The 21,206-nt window shown below is 45.7% G+C and overlaps 1 protein-coding gene across 5 annotated transcripts in view; it reads right to left on the bottom strand.

The window, feature by feature from the left end:
• Positions 1-2,847: 2,847 nt before the first annotated feature.
• Positions 2,848-21,206, bottom strand: part of ILDR2 (immunoglobulin like domain containing receptor 2) — a 37,246-nt gene continuing 18,887 nt past the window's right edge. For 2 of the 5 annotated variants that reach the window (XM_068180530.1, XM_068180526.1), the window contains exons 4-10: positions 19,121-19,177; positions 14,631-14,777; positions 13,707-13,883; positions 8,474-8,590; positions 6,863-7,073; positions 5,229-5,922; positions 2,848-4,392 (exon numbers count right to left, since the gene is read on the bottom strand). In XM_068180530.1, the coding sequence (XP_068036631.1) occupies positions 4,357-4,392; positions 5,229-5,922; positions 6,863-7,073; positions 8,474-8,590; positions 13,707-13,883; positions 14,631-14,777; positions 19,121-19,177 (1,439 nt within the window). In that variant the 3' untranslated portion in view covers positions 2,848-4,356. The remainder of the gene's footprint in view (positions 4,393-5,228; positions 5,923-6,862; positions 7,074-8,473; positions 8,591-13,706; positions 13,884-14,630; positions 14,778-19,120; positions 19,178-21,206) is intronic. The other 3 variants (XM_068180527.1, XM_068180529.1, XM_068180528.1) reach the window with 3 other exon arrangements.

Here is a 21,206-nt window from a genome sequence, read left to right as displayed (position 1 = left end):
AGTGCCAGCATTCTGCAGGTGTTCTGAAAGATGGCACAGACACAAACCATTACTCCTCTCCTGAAACAGGAAGCTCCTCTCAAGCTCTCTGTCAGTCTCTGGTCCCCTGCTCCTCTGCTGCAGGAGTCACAGGTCATTAGGGTTGCGTAGCTGTGCAGAGACTCTATTCATCCCTCACTTCTTGATTTGGTCCATTTGCTGCTGCTGCTGCAGACACATTTCTAATGGGAAAAATAAAGGTGGCCTGAGGACAGACATGATCAGTAACTGAAAATTCCTGCAGATTTGTACAGAGAGATACAAAATCCAAAATAGTAGAGCAAGGTTGCTGCTGCTCAGATCTGACTTCAGGGAATTAAGACCTCCTTTTTTTCTGCAGCTGAAACTTTTATCATCTGGTAAAACTCACAGAATCACTAGTCATAAAATCTTCAGTACTCTTCCAGGTACTTGGATTCAAGAGATGTTTCCAAATTCTCACAAACAGTTGTTTGTACAATTAAAACAGTTTTCTTAAAAGAATTAGCTTGCAACTACTTACTTATAATCTAGATACACAAATGGCAACTTCTTACACACAGTGTACAGATGCCCTAAAGTACCAGCACTGAAAAAACAAAACTGACTCAAATAAATGAATACTTGTATTTTTAATGCACAGAGCTCATTCCTGAGGGCTTGACCAAATAAACTACAGTGACTGAGATAAGGGACAGAACATAACTGAAATGAGAAGATTGTAATGCTCAGGCTTTCAGTATGATTTAAAATATAGAGGTATTCAGAGACTGTCAAACCTCTGCTTTGGCCCCTTTCTGGCATAGTCAGATGCACTTTCAAATTTCTATGTCAAGTGTTTCCTGGGTCTAAGGGAAATTATAGCAGGCTAAGCTGCCTTGGAATTCATGGCACAGGGATTGCCAAGGTTTTCAGACTAACAAAATATCAACTTACTAGAATCCTCATATGTCAGGAATTAAATGTTTGATTTAAAACAGCATGTAGTGTAGCTCTGTATACTTCCCAAGGCCTCAGAGACCTCAGATGGCAGACACCTGCCCACCTCTTGCTAACTGTGCTACAATTTTCCTAAGAACACAAAATTAATGGTAAAAAAAAGATGAAAATACTTAAAATGTTAAGTCTCTCCAGCCATAATACAGCTAGATAGTAAATGCAGTTGCTAAGTTGCTCTCCCTGTTTGAAAAGTCAAGACACTCAGGCAGTCAGATCCCCAGTGCTGGTAGAAGGGAAACATCAGACCTGTTTTAAAGGGATAAAAGAACAGGGCCCTGGGAACTCTTGACCAATCAGCCTCACCTCTGTGCCCTGAAAGATCCTCCTGAGAGCCATCTCAAGGCATATGGATGGGAGAGAAGTAATTAAAGCTGGCATGGCTTCACCAGGGACAAATCACACCTGCTTTCTTGGAGACCTTCTATGACAGAGTGATTGTGCTGATGGGTAAGGAAAATCCATCTGATGTCATGCACCTTGACTTCTGGCCTTTAACACAGTCCCACACAACATTTCATTTCTAAACTGAAGAGAGATGGGTTTGATGGATGGACTACTTGATGGACAAGGAATTGGCTGGATGGCCACATCCAGAGCATCAGTCAATGGCTCAGTGTCCAAAAGGACATCAGTAACAAGTGGTGTCCCTCAAGGGCCTGCACCAAGCCTGACACTGTTCAACCTTCCTTAATGGCACAGACAGTGGGACTGAGTGCCATCTCAGCAGTCTGTGGGTGACACCAAGCTGGATGATGCCAGGGATGCCATCCAGAGTGGCCCTGGGACAGGCTTGAGGAGCAGGCCCACGAGAAACTCATGAAGTTCAACACAGACAAGTGTGGGGTGCTACACCTGAGTCAGGGCAACCCCTGGTATTGATGCACACTGGGGGAAGAATGGACTGGGAGCCCTGAGAAGGACTTGGGGAACTAGATGATCTTTAAGGTCTCTTCCAAACCATGCTACAATTCTATGATTTTACAGTGGTGGATGAAGATTGGACATGAGCCAGCCACGTGGTCTTACAGCCCAGAAAGCCAACCATATCCTGGGCTGCATCAGCTGAGTGACCAGCAGGCCAAGGAGGGGAATTTCTCTCTGCTCCATTCTCTTGAGACCCCACACAAAGTACTGTATTCAACTCTGGGGCTGCCCACACAAAGACATGGACCTGTTAGAGCAGGTCCAGAGGAGGGAGACAAAAATGGTCTGAGGGGCTGGAATACCTCTTGTTTAGAGACAGGCAGAGGTCAGGACTGTTAAGCCTGGAGAAGAGAAGATTCTGTGAAGACCTTAGAACCTTCCAGTGCCTATAGGGATCTACAAGAAAGCTGGAGATGGACTTTTTACCAGGGCATTGATTTTCAAGTAAAAGAGGGTAATTTTAGATTACATACAAGGAAGAAATTCTTTACTGTGAAGGTGATGAGACACTGGAACAGGTTGCCCAGAGAAGCTGTGAATGTCCCATCCCTGAAAGTGTTGAAGGTCCAGCTGGATGGGGCTTTAAACAACCTCGTATGTGGAAGATGTCCCTTCCCATGGCAGATGATTGAAACTTTAAATCTTTAAAGGCTACCTCCTGCACAAAGAATTCTGCAATTCCACAATCGTATGTTCCTGCTGGCTAATTTCTCTCTGGCCATGAAAAACCCAGGACTGGCATTTCCAAAACTACAGTCATCACTAGAGGAGTGTGGGAGAAGAATGTCATCTTTTCATCAACTCACCTTCTCACATGAAAACTGTCATCAAATCTATGGAGATTATTTTTCCTCTCCCCTGACCATTCCTAGTGGTAAACTATCTGGCAAAGGAGTAACAAAGAAATTAATCTATTCTTTTTATGGAGAACTGCAGTGATGTTAATATACCTTTTGTTCCAAACAGTACTGCCAGTATGAGCATCTGAGGCCAGATAGCTTCCCAGATTCCCAGAGGAACAACAAAGATGTCATTTCAGAGGCTGATAATGTCCGTAACACAACAGGGCACTAAGTTGTTTCTAGGTGCAGTAGGGATCAAGATACTGGACCTTAAGATGATCCCATCGTCTTCCCTCACATGATGATTTTTAGCAGCTAAATAAATGACTGCATAATACCGTATGAAAACCAGAATGTCAGGCTTCCAAATTGTGTGAAGCACTCACTTCTAAATAAAGCTATTCCTGAGACAACAGCCACTAAAACCACATCCCAACCAAAGTGAATGGAATAGTTTTAAGTGAAAAGGGTGACTTTCAAGGCTGGTATCCATCCACAGTGCTTGTTCTTTTCCCACTGCTGTTACTGCTCTCTTCAGTAGTAGTTTCTTCTGGGAAACTATTCCCAGAAAGGAGTGATACCAGAGGCACAGGATGAAGGTCTGCAGCTGCCCTCTCACTGAGACTGTCCCCTTTTTGCTTCCTTGAAACAAAAAGGCCACTCACTAGAGTGGCAGAAGTGTCTGGTGGTGCTGGAAGCAGAGCACTGGGAAGGCTAGAGCACTGCTTTTAAAACAGTAGAGTAGGTACTCCAGCTTGAAGCTCTACAGGGGCACAGTTGAGCTGCAAGGAAATATAACAGCATCAAAACAAAACACACTTGGGGGCAGGGGGGAAACAAATCATGCTCTCATCACAATAAAAGCTACTTTGACCCACTTTCAAAACAATACACCAATCTCACCTTCAACTCTCATCACACAACGAACAGAACTAAATATATTGAACAAACCAACTCATAATTGTCTCTTTCCCCATTCAGCCCTTATCAAGGTAACATCAGTCATTTTCTTACAGTGTCTGAAAGGATGTGGATTTTCTTTCGTGATTTAGGGCCTGATCAGCTGGAGGCAGTCTGCAGTTGTAAGAACAAGGCCTCCTCCCAGCACAGAGGTGATACAGAAAAGGCTTTAAGTGTGAAGACAATTTTGATCCAGAGAACTGAGCAGACAGAGAGCAAGAGGTACACAGGCCTCCCTCTGCACATGGGACAGGGCAAGAGGCACAAAGGCAGCCTCACTTGTAGTTCAGGGCTGCAGGGAGGGCTGCAGGGGCAGTAGGGGTGTGGCTGCCGTCCAGTGCAGAATGGAGGGCACTGGAAAACAGGGTGCCAAAGAGAGCCCTAGCCTCATTTCCCTGGCAGAGTCCCAGAGCCTCTGAGATCGAGTGCTGTCCATGGGAGTCTGTCTCTTACAAAAGCCTCAGCTCCCCTGGATGAAACAAAAAATTGAAACAGTCCATGGCTGATGGCTGCAAAGGTTCACAGAGGCATGTCTTGCTTGTTGCTCTGCATCTTCTCCACTGCAGTCACTTCATGACATCCAGCCCATCAAAATGACAGGTCCACAACAAGTTCACACCACAAGGGACATCCTTGTTGGAAAATCATTCTGAGAGGAAAGAGAGAAGATTAAATGTCAACAGAAAAGCTCTAATTGGAACAGACAAAGGGACAGACAAGGCTTTGACAGAGACACAGCTAAACAGCAATAGCTTTGTCCACTCACAATCCAGTCCTCTCTCCCACAGCCAAGCTACTCTAATGTTAAGGTCTCCCTCATGGTGCAGCCTTCCCCAGATGAGTGAGATGGGGAAGATCCCCTTCCCCAGCAACCATGAATTTATCAGGCCTCACTAGCTTGGACTGTGGCAGGATGTTTTGCACTTGCTGGTATCCTGTGGGGAGGAATGCCTTTGGCATGAATGGCCCCCACAGGAGCCCATGGGCCCATACAGCCATGGGAGTCTGTGATCTCACCCCTTTCAGAAAGATGTCTCTTACATCATCCCCTGCTACCAGCCCTGTCCCAGTCCAGAAGAACAAGAGCCTCTCAACCCTTCCTTAACAAGGACCAAGGCCAAAGCAAAGCCCTATAATTTCTGTAAAGCCTGTGTAATTTCCCTACCACAATCCTCCTGAACTCTAGATAAACTCCCACCACCTTGGATTACCAGGCCACAGATGCCAAAGACATCCCTTACCTCCCCAGTCCCTGACATATCTGGCTTTCCCCTCCATCATGGATTCATGTGTAGGAGCTATTATCCTTTCTGGCTTCTTACCCCCCCTCAATTCTTTCCCCGCTTCCCACAGGGAGTGACACCCAGACTCTAGGTGTCACCCCCTCCTGGAAAACCCCCTTGCCCATCAACTCTGGTTAGTAACCCCTGCCTGGTGGCTCTCTGCTCAGCCTATTTGGACCAGGACCACCAGACATGGCCTCACTGTTTTCTTGGGGTCCTTTTTCCTCTTCTTGTCAGAGGCATTGAGGTAGGCCTGTTCCCTGGCCCTGTAGGAAGGGCCTCGGCTCAGCTCCCTCTCGCTGTAGGGAGGCAGGCTGTCCTCCTCCTCCTCCTCGTCCTGCTCGGGGGACGACGACTGCTGCGGCGGCGGCTGCGACTTCTCGGCTTTGTAGGTGGAGGGTGGTGACCAGGCGTAGTATGTGCTGCCTCCTCTCTGGCTGGGCTGCGAGCTCAGCTTCGAGGGGGTGGCACAGTGGTCACCACTCTCGTCATAGCTCCGGGATTTCCTCTCCAAGACACTGCTGAGGTAGGAGTGATCGTATTTCTGGCTCCCTCCGGGCGTCCGGCTCACCAGCCTGGGAAGGAGCTTCTCCTCGTGGGCCCGTCTCCGGGGCGGGCTGTAGGACCAGCCCCGATCCGAGTCCGTCAGCGGCTCCCGATTGCCCCTGCAGCGCTTTGTGTAGTATTCCTCCAGGGAGCTGTCCTGGTGGGGCAGCCCCCCGCCACGCCCGCCGTGAGACTCGGAGCGCTCAAAGCGCCGCATCTCCTGGCTGTCCGCCCGCCGCGGCCGCTGGCTGTAGGACTCTGCAAAGGCTGCCAGCTCATCCATGGACACGGCCGGCACTCCCACGGAGAAACTCTTACGGGACAGCATCTCCGACTTGGATCTCTGCTGGCTGGAAGAGGGAGGAGGTAGAGTTAAAGGGCAGGATCCAGCTGCACTTATCCCCTCGGCTGCCTGCACAGACAATGGAGGGAAACAGGCCCTCCTGGGGGCATGAATCATCTGAGCTGTTTTCATCATCTTCCATAGGAAAAGAATCTATCACATCCTTGAAACCCTGGGTTCTCTTTGCTGACTGTAAAGGCAGCTTAGTGCAGACAGCTCAGGTTCTTCGTGTCTAATGTTACCTGAGGTTATCCCCAGGGTGCACCTGCCCTGTCCTCCAATATGCAGGGCTGGACCTGCTTCTCCTTCATCCTAGAGCTTGTAGGTGTATATCCTGCTGAAAAACCCAAGAGCCCAGCTATAGAAGCTCACAGCAGGGCAGTTTTGAAGCAGGTTTAAAGACAGTAAGCTGGTACAATAGCCCAACACTGAAGGAAGAAAATCCCTGCCATTGCTTTTGGAATACTGGGCTGCTTGAGGGAAGGTTGTGCTATCTCTCTTCTAGGCACCAGAGTGCGAGTCCTTAGGCCTGGAGCACCTGTCTAGCTGCACCAAAGCAGGAGGGTGTGACTCCTATATAATAAAGCACACCAGCACTGGGAAGTGCTGGAGGCGTCAGGTACAAAGCTCAAGAGAGAGATTTGCACTTTCCCACTATGGGAAGGCTGGCTTGGTTCCCTATTGCTCTCACTTTTACATCCCACTGGGACTGGGGCTTGTACCTAGCTTTACCCAGCTGGGTAAGCTTCATCAGGCTTGTGGCAATCAGCTTCATTCTGACCTCATCTAATGACATGTCCAGATTTCCTATTTCTCTCTAGCCCCTCTCTCCTGCTAAGCAGAGCAAGGGCAGCAGGAAATAGGGGAGAGCTACCAGTCCATCTGTCCCTTCTGCTTTCTTTACCACTTTGCCAGATAGAGGTGCCCCCTGATGTGGTGTCCCTCACCTGTGCCAGTAGCTGTCCCGTTCATCCCTGTAATCAGACACGGCCTGTGCTCTGGAGGTGCTGCCGCCGCCCACGACTCCTGCCCAGTACTCGGCGTCACCGTCCATGTCCCCCGCGGGGGGCAGAGGCTTCCTCCGCGCCTGCCGGTAGGGCTGGCGGAAGTTCAGGTCCTCCTCGTGCAGCGAGCTCAGCTCAGAGACAGTGTTGTTATCTGCAGGGGAGGATGCAGGAAAGAAATGAGATGGGCATCGCCTGATGGCAGCCAGGCGGGGATTCTGAGGGTATCACAAACGGCGTGAGATGCCTGTGTTCCAGATAACTGACTTCAGCCTTCAGGAAGAGCTTTCCACCTGTGAGCTCCCTGCCCTTGCAAGGTGGTCACCAAGCTTGGTGGGACACCACTATAGCACAGAAGTTGTGCCACCTCCCCTTTTCTTGGTATGAGACACGCTGGCTCTGGAATTGGCCTGACTTGCCCAGCTAAAACAAAAGCAACCCCCTCAAAAAAAGATTAAGGAAAAAGTAAAAGTCTATCTGAATCACTGTCAGTCTCTACCCCATCAAGCACACTGACATCTGTAGGCCTGACATACCAATCTGCAGAGGTCTTTTTATAGTAAATCTTGTGGGTGGAGAAGACAGTGTGCTCAGCAGTGACTGTTTTAGAAATATATATAATTTGTTCGTTATGCCTAATCTGTACAGAGCTTTGATATAGTGTCATTCCTTAAAGCCCTTTCCTTCAATGATTTTCAGGATCCCACATGTCTGGTTGAAGTGAGCCTCTAGCAGTGCCTAACATGGGCTAGCTCCATGTGCTGCCCACAGGAGCTGAGCCCCCAGCCTGCCACTGTCCTCTGCACACAGCAGCCACAGGACAAGGAGCAGCACTGCCAGCCCTCCCCACACACCTTGTTCCCTTCTGCACCTCTGCATCCTAATGTGGAAAGATCCTCACTTGGGTTTGTATTCTGACGCACTTTAAGTGCAGCCTCAGCCTTTAAGGAAATAAAGTTTACAAGAGGCTATGGGAAGACAGTGAAGAGTTTCTTACAGAAGCTCAGTTCTGAGTTTGCACCATGTCCCTATTCAGCGCCCTACTCCTTCTGCAGGGCATCAGCCACTCCAAACAAACTTCCTGCTTCCTTCAAGCCACACTGTGGTCACTGCAGCCCACAAAAGACACTTTCAATAAAATCATCCCTCTCCTATTTTGCCATGCTGGGAATTTACTGACACCACACTCCGAAGAAATTGTAAAAACAATATCCCATCTATTATCACATCACAGGCTGTAGAAGGTATGAGTGGGACTTGGCTTTTCAGATGCTGATGATCCCAAAATTTAATTATGAGTGGACAATTTTCATGAGCTTTTCAGTATCCCTCACTTTGCTCTAAGAATGATTAGGTAAGCATCAGACCTTTAAAATTTGAACATACCTGTAGATACCTAAAATCTAGACTTTATCTGTCCCAACTAGCTTATCCTGGATATCATATTCTAGGGGCTGACCCTGAGGCAAACCAAGTGAAAATTTAACTATGAATTTCCCAGTCTTGCTTAGGTCAGTGGAAAAAGAAAAAAATCAAACCATGCTTGTTTCTCACATCGGTCTCGCATCCTCCTAGCCGGGTCAAACTGAGCCAATTCTTTCTCGACATAGTACAGCACCTTCATGGAGTCCCTGTCCTTGTCAGTCTGGATCCTGTAACCTTTGCGCACTGCTAGGGAGAGAAAAAGAAAACATTAGAGGAAAACCCATGTAAGAACAAGGAGCCTTTCCCACAACACTGCTTCTATAGTTGAGCTCACGTCTGCAGGCAGGTAGGCTGCGTCAAAACACACTGAGTCAGTCGCTGCTTCACAAGAAATTCGTCTATAGTGTGGGATGTGAAGTTGTAAGAACTTGCATCATTTTAGAAGTTTGCAGGAACAGCAAAAATGGTTTGGAAATGCCCAATTTGTACAACCCAGTGCATCCAGCGATGGACACTGAGCATGGTGGGACATCCTCACAGCACCTCACCCTCCCTCCTGTGAGACAGCCTTGCTCTGCTTTGCCCAGCTAAAACAAAAGCAACCCCCTCATTGCCACAGAGTGATTTCAACTTCCAACTCCCACAGATGATGGCAGAGAGAAAAGCAGAACTCATTTTTCCTTCCTCAGCACTACTGAAAATATTCATCATGGTATGGGAGAAGCAGTCCCAGCAGATCAGGCTTCCTCTAAGCTCTCAGTCTGCAGGAGAAGCAGGTGGCTGAGCATTTGGGAGCTGTCACTGTGCAAGACCACTCCATCCTCCCACCCCCATGAATTCTCCTCACACAGGTTGAAGAGCATGTGCCAGAAGCTCCAGAGAATATACAATGAAACACAAAGTCCCACAAAGCACACCACGCTGCTTTGAGATTTATACTGACTCCAAGGATGAGGCCAACCAGGTCACTGGCAGCTGTGAAACTGTCTGCTCTGTGATTTTTTACAAGCTTTACTTTACAGAAAGGTATATATCTTAGACATACATGAAATGCTTGACTTCTGGGAAGTCTGGACAGCTTTTTGACCTGTCCATGTGACTGTGTGTGAAAAAGAAGGCCCTATACACATGGAGCCAAAGTAGATTTAACTCTGGCAGGTTAGCTCCAGGCACACTTTACCTACTAACAACAGCTACAAACAGCCTGACTACCTTAAGGCAGGTCTATGATCAGCAAGCAGAGAACTCCACCCTTCCACTCCTTCTTTGAAGAAAATAAGGGTTTTATAGCAGATTATTTAAGAAAGGTGTCAGCCTGGAACTATTTCAGCATTGACAGAAATGCAGGTCTAGGTACAAGAGAGGACTACAACCCTCTAATGCAGCCTTATTAGAGAACCATCATAAGGACAATTCACTTAGCACTACAAAATGGAACCTGCCTGCCTTACATGGGGCTAACATGTTCCCTTGCAGGAATACTGCAGTGTTGCATGAATGCTCCTGCTGGAGAACAATTTCAACACTTGGACAGTGGTTATGAGCCAACCTGTTCCTTCTGTTTTATCCCTCACCACCACAACACATTAGGCTATTAACATATGGGTTTGGTAGTATGTCGCATAGTATGTGCTGTGTGGGCTGAGCACGGACTTGGCAGAGGTATTCTTAGGCACCTCTTGTCCCAAACTGCTGTGCATATGTCTCTGTGCACTAGGAAATAACCATGCTGTGCTTCAGGAATGGCTGTGCCATGGGTAGACTTCAGAAGCAAAGTGCTTTACTGCAGGTTTGGACTGCACACCTGTAAAATAAGTGATTATATCTTGCGATATTACCTTGTGTGTCTGCACTTGAGAATGGTATAGGATGTAAAAATATAGTAGAGGTCTATCAGGGTCCTTCTTTTAACATGCCTCCAGACAGCTCAGCTGACAGCAGTGTGTGCTTTATTATCCCTGTGAGTGAGTGAGAGCACAGTGGTGGAAATGCAGACAGTGGTTTACAGAACACAAGGAATCCTGCCTCTGCCTCCCAAAGTGGAAGCACAGCAGGTCTCCTCAAGTGAGGCTGCACTGACTGCCCTCAGAAATGACAGCTCTGGCTGCACTGCATGAGCAGCAAGGGCAGTTCTCCATTTCACCATCATGGCTGGTACCTCACTTCTGTCTGGTACTGTGCCAGGAAAGAGGCCTCTCGCTATTCTTTCTTCTAATGTGTGGACTGGGAGCTCAGCTAAGCTGCTACCTCATTTATACACAGGCCAGCAAACCACTCTGACCTTCTCATAACCTTTGGGGAACTTGAACAGGCAGCTCCCAGACTCTGTTTCCCCAGAGCCACTGCTCACACTGAGGCTGTGCCAAACATCTCTTTAGGCAACCTTTATAGCTCCTGGATCTGATGGAGAATTAGCTAGGCTTCATGCTAGCATCATACTAAACTTGCTATTGCAGCTGTGTATCAAAAGGCAAATTAATTTCTTGGTTAATTCTGCAAGCATCTAGAAATTAATTTTGATTTAAATCTGCAGAAATTATTGTGAACAGCTCATAAAAAGTATTTTCCACTACAGAGGAAGCAGTTTTGTCTCTGTGTTTGTTTATCAAATACTTCTCATAATGATACTAAATGTTCAACTTACTAAATTTCTTCATTATTCCTTCAGCTGAGAACCAAAGATATTATTGTTTCTTCCTCACATTCTTCATCTGTATATTGTCATAATCCTTTAATCGGGTCTGAATAATTTTAAGCCCATTTTAATTATAAAGAAATAAAGATGCAGAGATGTTGACCACATGTCCAGAACCACTCACCGAAGTCAAAGAGAATGGAACATTCTTTCATATTTTCTTCTCTTGAACAGTTCATAAATTTCTAATGTTTAATTTGTATTTAACTGGACACTATTTTTATTCTTCTGTGGGTGGAATCAACTCAGCCAGAACTGTAAGCCGTCTCCCTCCCCAGAAAGGGCAGCACTACTCTTTTTTCAGACAAGTATGTTTAGGAAGTAAATGATGTCTCATCCTTATACTTTTTCATGTTAAAGATCTAGGACCAAAAGCTTCCCTGTGTGCAGAGTTTAAAGGATCTATGCAAGAGCTTCTAGGTAACCACTGCATTTAAAATAGAGCATAAATCCTAACTTATGTGTTGTCAACACTCTTCTAAGTAAGAGAGCTGAATGTTTTGGGAGCTTTTTTCCTCCATTCAGCCCTAAATTTAGGATAGAGTTCCTAGGCTTAATCTGAGCTTTGTCACATGGCTTTTACATAACCCCAGGCAAATTTTCTAAATATCCTCAGGCCTGAGTTTGCTCACTAGATCCCCTCACAGGGGTCATTTATAAGCACAGAATCTATCTAGGGCAAAATATAACTTTAAGCCAGAATTACAGAATCCTCCAGTCTCTGACCTCCAGCACTTCCAATCCCATTTTTAAATGGACTTGACAGAAAGGTGGAAGTCCCAAAGATACACAGTTTCAGATCAGACCTACACCAGCTGTTTGGAGGACACAGAGCCTTTTTATTCTCCTTCTGAGAAAGGCTTTTATTATAAACTCAACCATTACCTGTTTTGTTTAGCTTGCTGCCTGGCCAACAAGCAAATAAGTAGCTTGGAAAGGCCACACAATGTTTTCTCTTCTACAGCCTGTCATTAGGGGATATTCTGGCATTGTGGAAGACCTTAAAAGAACAGAGTACAGGCTATAACATTCAGCTCCACAGTTCAAACACCTTGAACAATAGGTCCATGATCCAGACTAAGGGTTTGTCTATATTATTGCAAAAAAAGATCAATTTTTTTAAAAGCTTTTAAATTTTTAAAAATTTTTTAAAATCTCTGTTGTCTTGCTACAAAGGTTAAAGCTCTGTGATAATGTTTTTATTTGCCATATATACTATTTCCTGTCAAGTCCTGACGTGAGGGATTGAGTCCAGACACCTGATTTAGCTGCATTATATATTAAATGCATCCTTCTGTGTAAGGATCATGGGATCCTACGAGCCATTCAATTTGGCTACCAAATGTATCCTCTGTTTTTTATTCTGAACTTGTGCTCTGCTAGCAGAGACAAGACTAGGAGCTGTGATCTGACTCTTAAAAAATCCCTGGAGTTCCCACAACCAACACCACACTCTCTGTGCAATGACATTTCTCACAGGAGAAAAAAACTGAAGCATTGGGGTGTCATTCATCATTTTCTGACAAAGGTTTTTGAATTGGATACATTCTGTGTTGGATCAGTGATTGATTTATTTCCTATTTCAAAATGCTCTATTCCATAGCTCTGTTTTGATTTCAGTGACCAAAAAAAAGTATGATTGTTGAAAGAAAATACTTTTTGTAATTCCAAAAAGGTTGATATACTGACTGGGGCAGCAGAAGCATGTGTAGGGTTGTTCCAGAAGCTTAACTAATTATGCTACTTAATCTTGTCTTTTCAGATATGTTTTATCAACACACTGTCATGAGTTAATTTAACAACTGATACTTAGTGTGGTGCTTTGAAATCAGACATGTAGCTGGGTCAGTGATGACTCTACATTGGTGAGAATAATTTCTGCTGCAGAATATTTGAATTTAGACAGCTACTCTGATCCTGAAATGCATGTGGCTAAATAGCTGCCCTCTCTTCTCCTTGATGGCAGCTTCCTTTGCAGCAGCAAAGTGACCCTCCCTGAGACAAGAGGCATCACACTGAGGCTCTAGGTCTGACACTGATCCACATCTCTTTTCTAGTCAGAAGCCTTTCATCACTCACATTTCACAATTGCAAAGGCTGAACAAAAAAAGTGACCTACTGACTTCTGTAAAGTAGAGAATAGGGTCCAGCCCCAAAAGATCTTGGGCAGAAATACCAAAGGAATAGGTTACTTTGCCCAAAATGCCACAGGGACAGCAAAACATGCTGCAGCAAAAACTGCTGCCAGAGTCCAAGCAGTGCCCTACAGAGGGTTGGAAGGACAGTTTACAAAGAGAAAGAAGCTTGCAAGGCATCAGCTCTAAGGGGAAAATTGCCCCTGCCTCTGCTCTCCTGAAATCATCTTCATCCTTTTGTCCTCTGCAAGTGAACATCGGCAGCAGTAATGAGAGGGGTCCTGTACAGGAACTTGGCCTCCCATTCCATGCTGACCTAATTAGGCACCCACAAACTGACTCTGTGTTGATGGCCCTAGAAAAGTTAGACCACGTGGCCCTGCTGCAAATGTCATTGTCAGAGACAGGATTATAATGCAGTTTCCCTGTGTTTCTTCTCTTCACAGCACTAAATCAGTGACAATTGTTCCTCCCCTTCCCAGCCCTACTCCCAGTAAGAGGACTGAATGTTGTGCCTGGCACTGCAAATTACCATTTTGGCTTCCTCCACTGGCCTCACTTGGGGCTAATGGAGGAGGGTGTGACTTATCCATCAGCACAGCAGGAGATGGGACACCAGCTACAGGAACACTGGGAATGTAGTATGGACCTGGCATGGCAGAGACTGCAGGAGGGTACCCAGCTTTTGCTGCTTTGCCTGCTATATACACTGAAAAAGAAAAAGAACAAGAGTCACCATCACACACCAGCTCGCCACAGACCCATTGGACACATGGACAAAACCTGCACCATCAGCCCCACGGAAGACAATCAGACAAATAAATTAACAAGGACCAACCTGAATTTCTCTAAGCCTCAAAGGGTACTAAGGGGGGTTTAAAATATGCACTGCATATAATAATAGGGTGTGTAATAATAATGGCACTGTGAGATGCCCAGAAAGACACTCAGGGTGTTATAGCCAGCATTACTGCTGCCATGATTTAGTGGCAGTTCAGCTTGAAAAATAACTGATGACTTAAGCAGCAGGATGAGGCTCATGGAACTTGACAGATCTAACTGAGCCTGACCAGGAACCTTGCTGGGTTGCAAGGATTTTGCACTGTTGTAGAGGACAGCTGATTTGCATTGCCAGGAAGAAACCTCCCAAGATGCTCTTAGCTCTGACCCGCAACATTCACTGACACAACAACAACTTTGGAATGGGAGCATGACACTTTGGAAAAGCAGACACAGCTGCCAAGGCAGGGAGGGCTTGGGGAATTACATTCGTAATTAACTTTGAGCATTCAACCATTGAGTAATAGGTCAGATGCTTCACTCCCTAAGAACCAGTTCTTTAGCCAAGCTAAGTGCTCAGGGCAAAGGAAGCAATATTAGCAGATTCTCCTCCTGTTCTGCCAGGAAGCAGAAGTAGCAGGGCAGATTTGCACCAGGCTTGGACAGGGTCACTCACGCGCCCGGGGACAGCAGCAGGACTCAGGACAGCAGGGGCAGCGGACGTAACAGCAGCAGCTGTGTGGGCAGCACTGGCACCAGCAGATCCCCACCAGGAGGAAGAACAGGAACGCCCCCAGGATCACCAAGCCCACAAAGACCCACTCTGGAAAACAAGGGGAGAAAGGGAGATACTTACAGGACTGCACATTGCTGTGGAAGAGAACGTCAGCAACATCCTCCCAGCGGAGAGCATGGGGACAAAACACACAGGTGAATAACGGAAGTGAACAGACTCCCTGTGGGTCTAGGACTAGGTCTACTCCTCCTCTTGTGTCAAAGCAGAAATGGCACATGACAGTGAGAAATAAGCTACCAAAACGTGGTCCCTTCCAGCAGCATCTCTGGCTAGCTGAGAGGCGAGCAGCACAGAGGCAGGAGCCCTGGCTCCCCAGCCAGAAACCCTTCACCCCACAGCAGACCTGCGCCAAGGCCACAGGACGTGCTCCATTAGTGTTTGGACCTCATCAAAGACTCATTCTTCTTGGCCATGTTCATGCCCAGCTTATGTGTTTGTTCCCTACCCACATTCTGGTTTTAATGGGACGAACGATGGTGAAAAGCAGGCTATAAATAGCCCAGTAAACGAGCCAGGCCTGCCCCTTCGCAGCGAGGCCTACGCGCACAATTATTCTTTTGAATGTGCCGAACGCGCATCCTATTCAGGCACCACAGCCAGCCAGGAAACCTAACAACCACTTTTTTCCTCCCCCATTGAAGCCTCAGATTGATGTGTGCCAGGCCCCAAAAGGGAGCCGCTGAAAAACACCCTACAAGTGAAAGCACGCAGCAGCTGGCCCACAAAAACCAGGATGGGGCTTAAAGGGGAAGGGGAGGGAGAAAAGGTTTCTCCAACTTTGCTGCTGGAAAATGTGGTGGGAGCAGAGCTCAGCCTGTGCCAGGGCAGCGCCTACTGCTACACAGGAGTTGCACAGACTAAGGGAATGATCAGTGAACAGATACGGACCAAGAAATTACAAGACTCTGAGCATACAGGAGGCCTGGAGTCGGTTTTAAGTCAGAGAAATGCACCAAGCTATCTCAAAGCAAGACTGCTGGTGGGGAAAAGACTTCAGGTGTACCCAGGTGGTTATTCAACCACCTTGGAAAAATGGCAAAAAGCAAATAAAGACATGGTGGGGCTGCAGTGGGAAAGGGTTTATCCCCACTTTAGAGGAAAAAAAGAAGCAGACCATTATTTCCAAGCAGAAGTCCAGCATTCGCTAAAGAGTCTCCTGGTACAGTATTATTTGAGATGAAGAAGTATTGACACAAGGATTGCAATGTGCATGAAGAATCACACTGGAAAAAACAGTGCACTCCTCACCTGTGTTGCTAAGCTAAAATGTCAAGGAAAAATGTTTCACTTGGACCATTCAAAATAGAATTTTTCCTAAGTTCTTAATACAATGCAAAAATTAGAAGTGTCATTTTTTATCCATCCACAGTGTTCTGTTTGAACAAAAGTATGATTCTTTACTTTGCTGGAGTTTTCCTTAATTCTTTTACAAACAATTCCCCATTTTAAAAAATGCCATTTTAAATCTAGAATTTAAAATTTCCTTTGAAAAATGTCAGTCAAAGATCTGGCATCTACAAATCAACACTTCAGAAGTGTGAAGTGAATTTTTTTTAATCCTTTATTTATTTTTTGGCTGACACACATGAATTTCATTTAAATTTGCATTTAATTTTGGTTCCTATGGAATAATATTTTGGGGTTGAACTCACTATATGCTGGGAAAAATTCAGCTGACAAGTAAGGAAAATGCAGAAGGGAAGCATTCATGAATGGGAAAGCAAGAGCTGAGAGATTACTGACCCAGTCCCTCAAGTTCTGTGTCTAGCAGCTGTTTTGCTTAATATTTTAATAAATTACCTTGATATAGAAAATAAGAATGTGCTAAAATAGCATGACAGTAAGCAGTAGGGATGCATTGTCACTGAAGGCTGGGACATGTTATACAAAGGGCCAGTTGTCCTTGGGTCTAAAATAAGAAATGTGAAATGCAGTATTGTCCTGAATTTCAAAGTATGCAGCAATACTTTCAGTGTCACAGGTTCAAAGATAAGAACAATTTCTGTTCTGAACAGGACTTCACGGGTTGAAAAGAACTGAAAAACAAAAGAAATGATCCAGTCTACATAGCATTACTGTCACCACTCATGCAATACAGCCACCAAAAATGGCAAATGCAATCCTAGGCCCAATAAGGGAAGAATGTCCAGTAGTATTAAGAAAATATCAATGCCATCACACAAGGCCTTCTCTGCACTTGACTTCGTCTGAAGTTACTGATGTTATATAGCTCTGGTCACTTTTGCAGCAGAAAAGACAAATTTAGGCCAGAGCCTATGGAAAGCAGGGATTTATTTGAGGGATGAAGGGACTCTGGAGCCTGCCTGGCAGCAGGGGAGCTGAAGCCTGCTGAGTTACTCTATTAAGCAGGAGGCTGAGAGAAGATGTAGCTCCTGCCTGTAAATATGGTAGGAGGATAAATGCAGGAGGAAAAGCAGGTATTATAGTTAAAGATCTTACATAAATGGACAGAAATAGATGATCAGTGATGTAGAGAGAAGCTAAAAGAAGCCCATCAAAGAAAGTGAGCCAATGGGAAAGAGAAAGACCAAACCTTAGGTCACTCCTAAGCTTGCTATGCTTACAGAAAGATGAAATTACATAGTGCTGGGGAGAGAATGCAAGGTAGAGAGCCAGACTATCCTTTCCAGTCCTGTACTTCCTAATCTATGCCAATCTAAGCAACATCGTAGTGGCTTTTTCTTTGTTGTGTTCTCATCTTGTTTTCTGCAGCCATCATGGACACAGAGAAGGAGGTGAAACTGTACTGCTTGACACAAGAAGCCAGCCATAGCTATCCAGTGAAACTTAGATGTCAGATCTCCAGAGCTAATAATGAACAATTCACAACCACTACATAAAGGATAAAAGCCTGGTAGAGGAAAAAACAGACAGCAAGTTCATTAGAAGTGTATCTGTAGTCTCCCTGAAAATATCCTAGGAGTACAAAAGGGGTCAGATTAGTGTGTACATTGCACATTGCAGGATACTCACTCAGCATATAAAGTGGATGTTTGAAATCAGTGTCCCAACCATAGGGACCTGTGAGTCAGGATTTTACTTCACAGGAAGTTAGACCATTTCCTTTTCTGATGAGGTTAGGATAACAGCAAAAAGAGCCTGCTGGCTCTTCCTTTAACACAAAAAAACCCCTGGGATTCTACCAGTTCCCAATACAACTGTGTAATGCTGAGATTCACATGACTACCAAGCTGACATGCTCTGTGTCCTCACTGTCTGGAAACAACTGGTTTGTGCTCGCAGAAGTATCTGCTTTGCTTTACTCAGGTAACAGGCAACACCAACAGCTGTGGTGTGAGATGTGGTTTGCTGCTGCATCTTACACTTTCTTCTTGTCTACCTATGCAGTGAGGGTACCAGAAAGATAACTGGCCTACACACCATAATTTTATACTCATTCAATAAGATTCTAAATAACAGGGGGGGGAAGTGTCAGGCAATAGAGAATCAACTGTTATCTATCTATGCTGAAAAGACCAATCCCTCTCCTGCCATGCAGGAATTCTAGGGAGCTTTGGGTTACACAGGAGGTGGGTGAGTGTCTGCCTTCTCTCCATTTGCATCTCTGGGACAGGCTCAGAAATAGCTTCACACATTTATGTGGAGTTGCATTTTTGCACAAACGTGTGAAAGAAATGCTCCTCGGGCACCACCAGGGAATGATCAGATGACTCGAGGGCTAAATATTCTCACAGCTTTTCCCTTTCAAGAACAATCTGTTGCACAGCCTCTGTCTCCTCTACAAGGAGTGCCAGAACTGGTGGCTCTCACTAGTTTTGGCTAGCAAGGGATTTATCATGGGCACGGAGCTCTCACGTCAGGCCCAGCCACCTGGTGTTACCAAGAACATGGCCTGGCCATGCAGCACAAGAGGAGCTGTGGCACTGATGGGGTGCTAGCAATTGCTCTGTTCCCAGCACTTCCTGTGCTACCATCTGTGGTGATGGTGGAGCAGTAGCACAGGCCAGGTCTGGGGAGCTGAGTGACTGCACACAGAGCCACGCAGGGCTGTGGGATCTCCTAGGCTGAAGCACACTTTCCTCTGTGCTAGCAGGGGGGAAGCAGAGAGCTTGATAGAAAATGTCCCCAGAACAGCTCTGGCATTTCTGCTCTCACACTGATCCTGGCATGACATCAGCCATCTCTCTGTGCTGGCTCCCAGCATGGCCCAGAATCAGCTCTCTCAGGTCCAAACCCAGCACTTTCCCAGGAAGTGATAGGTTTTTCTCTTTAAATCCCCAGATAAAACACACGTACAAGTGAAACATACACCACATAAAGATGGTGCAGAAGGATAAACAGACAAGATGACAGAGGAATGGATGATTAAGGGTGAAATGACTGAATACCTGGCATAATCTCCACAGCAAAACTGGGCAAGAGATCAGCAAGCAGCCCTGTCCTGCCTAGAAAAGACAGAAGGAGGAGAAGAAGAAGAGAGGTTACTGCAAGAAAAACACACTCCCCAGCCCCTGCCTTAGCCTCCAGTTCCCTTCCTCATCAGCCCACTTGCACTCTGCGTTATGTGAATTCCTATCAACCACAGATGTCATCCTGCTCGATGCCTGGTGTCTGCCTCTGCACTTCTGCCATTTCTGTGTCCTTGCATTTTATCTTTATCAGCAGAGCTGGGGGGAAAGAATCTGGATCAGAGCTTCTTCAATCTAGGCACAAAATGACAAGAAAAAGGAGTCCCTTTAGCATGGTTACATGGTAACATCTTCCTGGAGTTATGCTCTACACATGCAAAAGCTCCTGGAAATGCACAACAGCCCTTAAACAAAAGGACACAGTTTATTTTTGAAATGCACTGATGTCATTTCTACGGATATGAAACATCTTTAACCCAAGGCTATTGATAAATCAGCCATGTGCTTCCAAAACTCGTGGATCCTGCTCTCCATGTAAGGCTCTGTGAGTGCACTGACAACTCCAGGAAAGGAGCCTTGAAAGAATGCTGTGCATATGTGCTAATTATTTAGAGATGCACGAGCATCTTGGTGAGACTGTGTGACAAAGGCCAACACCCAATGGAAGCAAACCAGCCAGGGAAGGATTTGTACAAAATTTGTGCGATCAGTTTGCAAAAGAAAAAGGAAACAAATAAAACAAACAAAACAAAACAAAAAAAAACCCCAAACAAACAAAAAAAAAAAAGGCAAGTCTACTTCCAATTTATAATTTACAACCAAATACAAACAAACTAACTAACAAACTCCAAGCCCAAAGGCAGCTTGGTGCCTGTTTGTTTTGGCACAGAATGTCTGGGATATTTCCAGCACACAGCCAACATCCTGCACAGTGCTCAGCTGTAATTTACACACACCTGTGCATTGGCAGAACAGCCCTAAGTGCAGCTGTGCTGTGGACTCTCCCATAGAGCCCCAGGATCATGCTGGGATTTTAAAAGACATGCAGATGGTGGGAGAGCTGCACTCTGAAGAGAGACACACATTGTGGGCATTACAACAGGAGCAGCTAAGGGTAAGCCAAAGCAGAAGTGGTAGAAAGCTACCTTTAACCTCCCCACATGCCCTCCATGTCCTGCACTACGCAGCACTCAGACACAGTGATGAACTGGATCCCAAGTTCCTCGGCCTCTAGTCTGTCCTTGAAGGTTATTACAATCAAATTCCCACCATCCGTTTTTTCTCAGTGCTTCAGCAGAGACTCTGTAGAGATCAAAAATCCACAAGGAAGCCTGCTGGAGCCATAATGAGTATACCATGGCTACAGGCAGTGCTTTGCAGCCAGTTGCAACTCATCAGAGCTGACTAGTACTCACAGGAACGCCCATCCTGATGAAGTGGTCCAGAATCCTTAGAAAAAGATAGCATGGTGATGCTTCACATAACTGCTCCCCATTTACCACTTTGAGGGAGGACTCTTGCCACCAGTTTGCTGCAACATTTTCATCTACATTTACAAAGAGTTTCATGACATCCCTTGCAGTCCATTTCCTGGAATGATCCAGTGTCCAAGCCGCTCACAACTAGCATGTTATGTTCCACGTGCATATTAAGTATATCCCTTATTTTGATTAAACAATATGCAATTCTTTTGCAGGCCTTTTGTGCATATGTGAACAGCACCCACATGAACCACATGCATGCAGAATATGGGCAGACATGAGCATGTAGCTCATCTCCCATGTGTTATTACCTCTGCACAAGCTCACATGCAGTCCTAGTGTGAGAGCAGATGCCACTGTACAAATTGCTGGAGGTACATAGCTAATTTAGGGCTTCTATTTGTGGTAAAAAAGGCAAGGAAATGACACCATTAAACGGCAGAAACTCCTTCTCAAATGGTCATTGACAAATGGGTGCCTGCTTTATTTTGAACCTACCTGGAAAGCTTTGAACCCTGCTAGTGCTGAGTACCTTCTGATCTCCAAGAAAAATAACATGTCCAACAAGGAAAAAGCATCCCTTA

The sequence above is a fragment of the Anomalospiza imberbis genome, chromosome 2 (assembly GCF_031753505.1).
Source record: "Anomalospiza imberbis isolate Cuckoo-Finch-1a 21T00152 chromosome 2, ASM3175350v1, whole genome shotgun sequence".
NCBI lineage: Eukaryota > Metazoa > Chordata > Aves > Passeriformes > Viduidae > Anomalospiza > Anomalospiza imberbis.
Note: the sequence above shows the minus strand (reverse complement) of the source record. Positions and strands in the feature narration are given on the sequence as shown.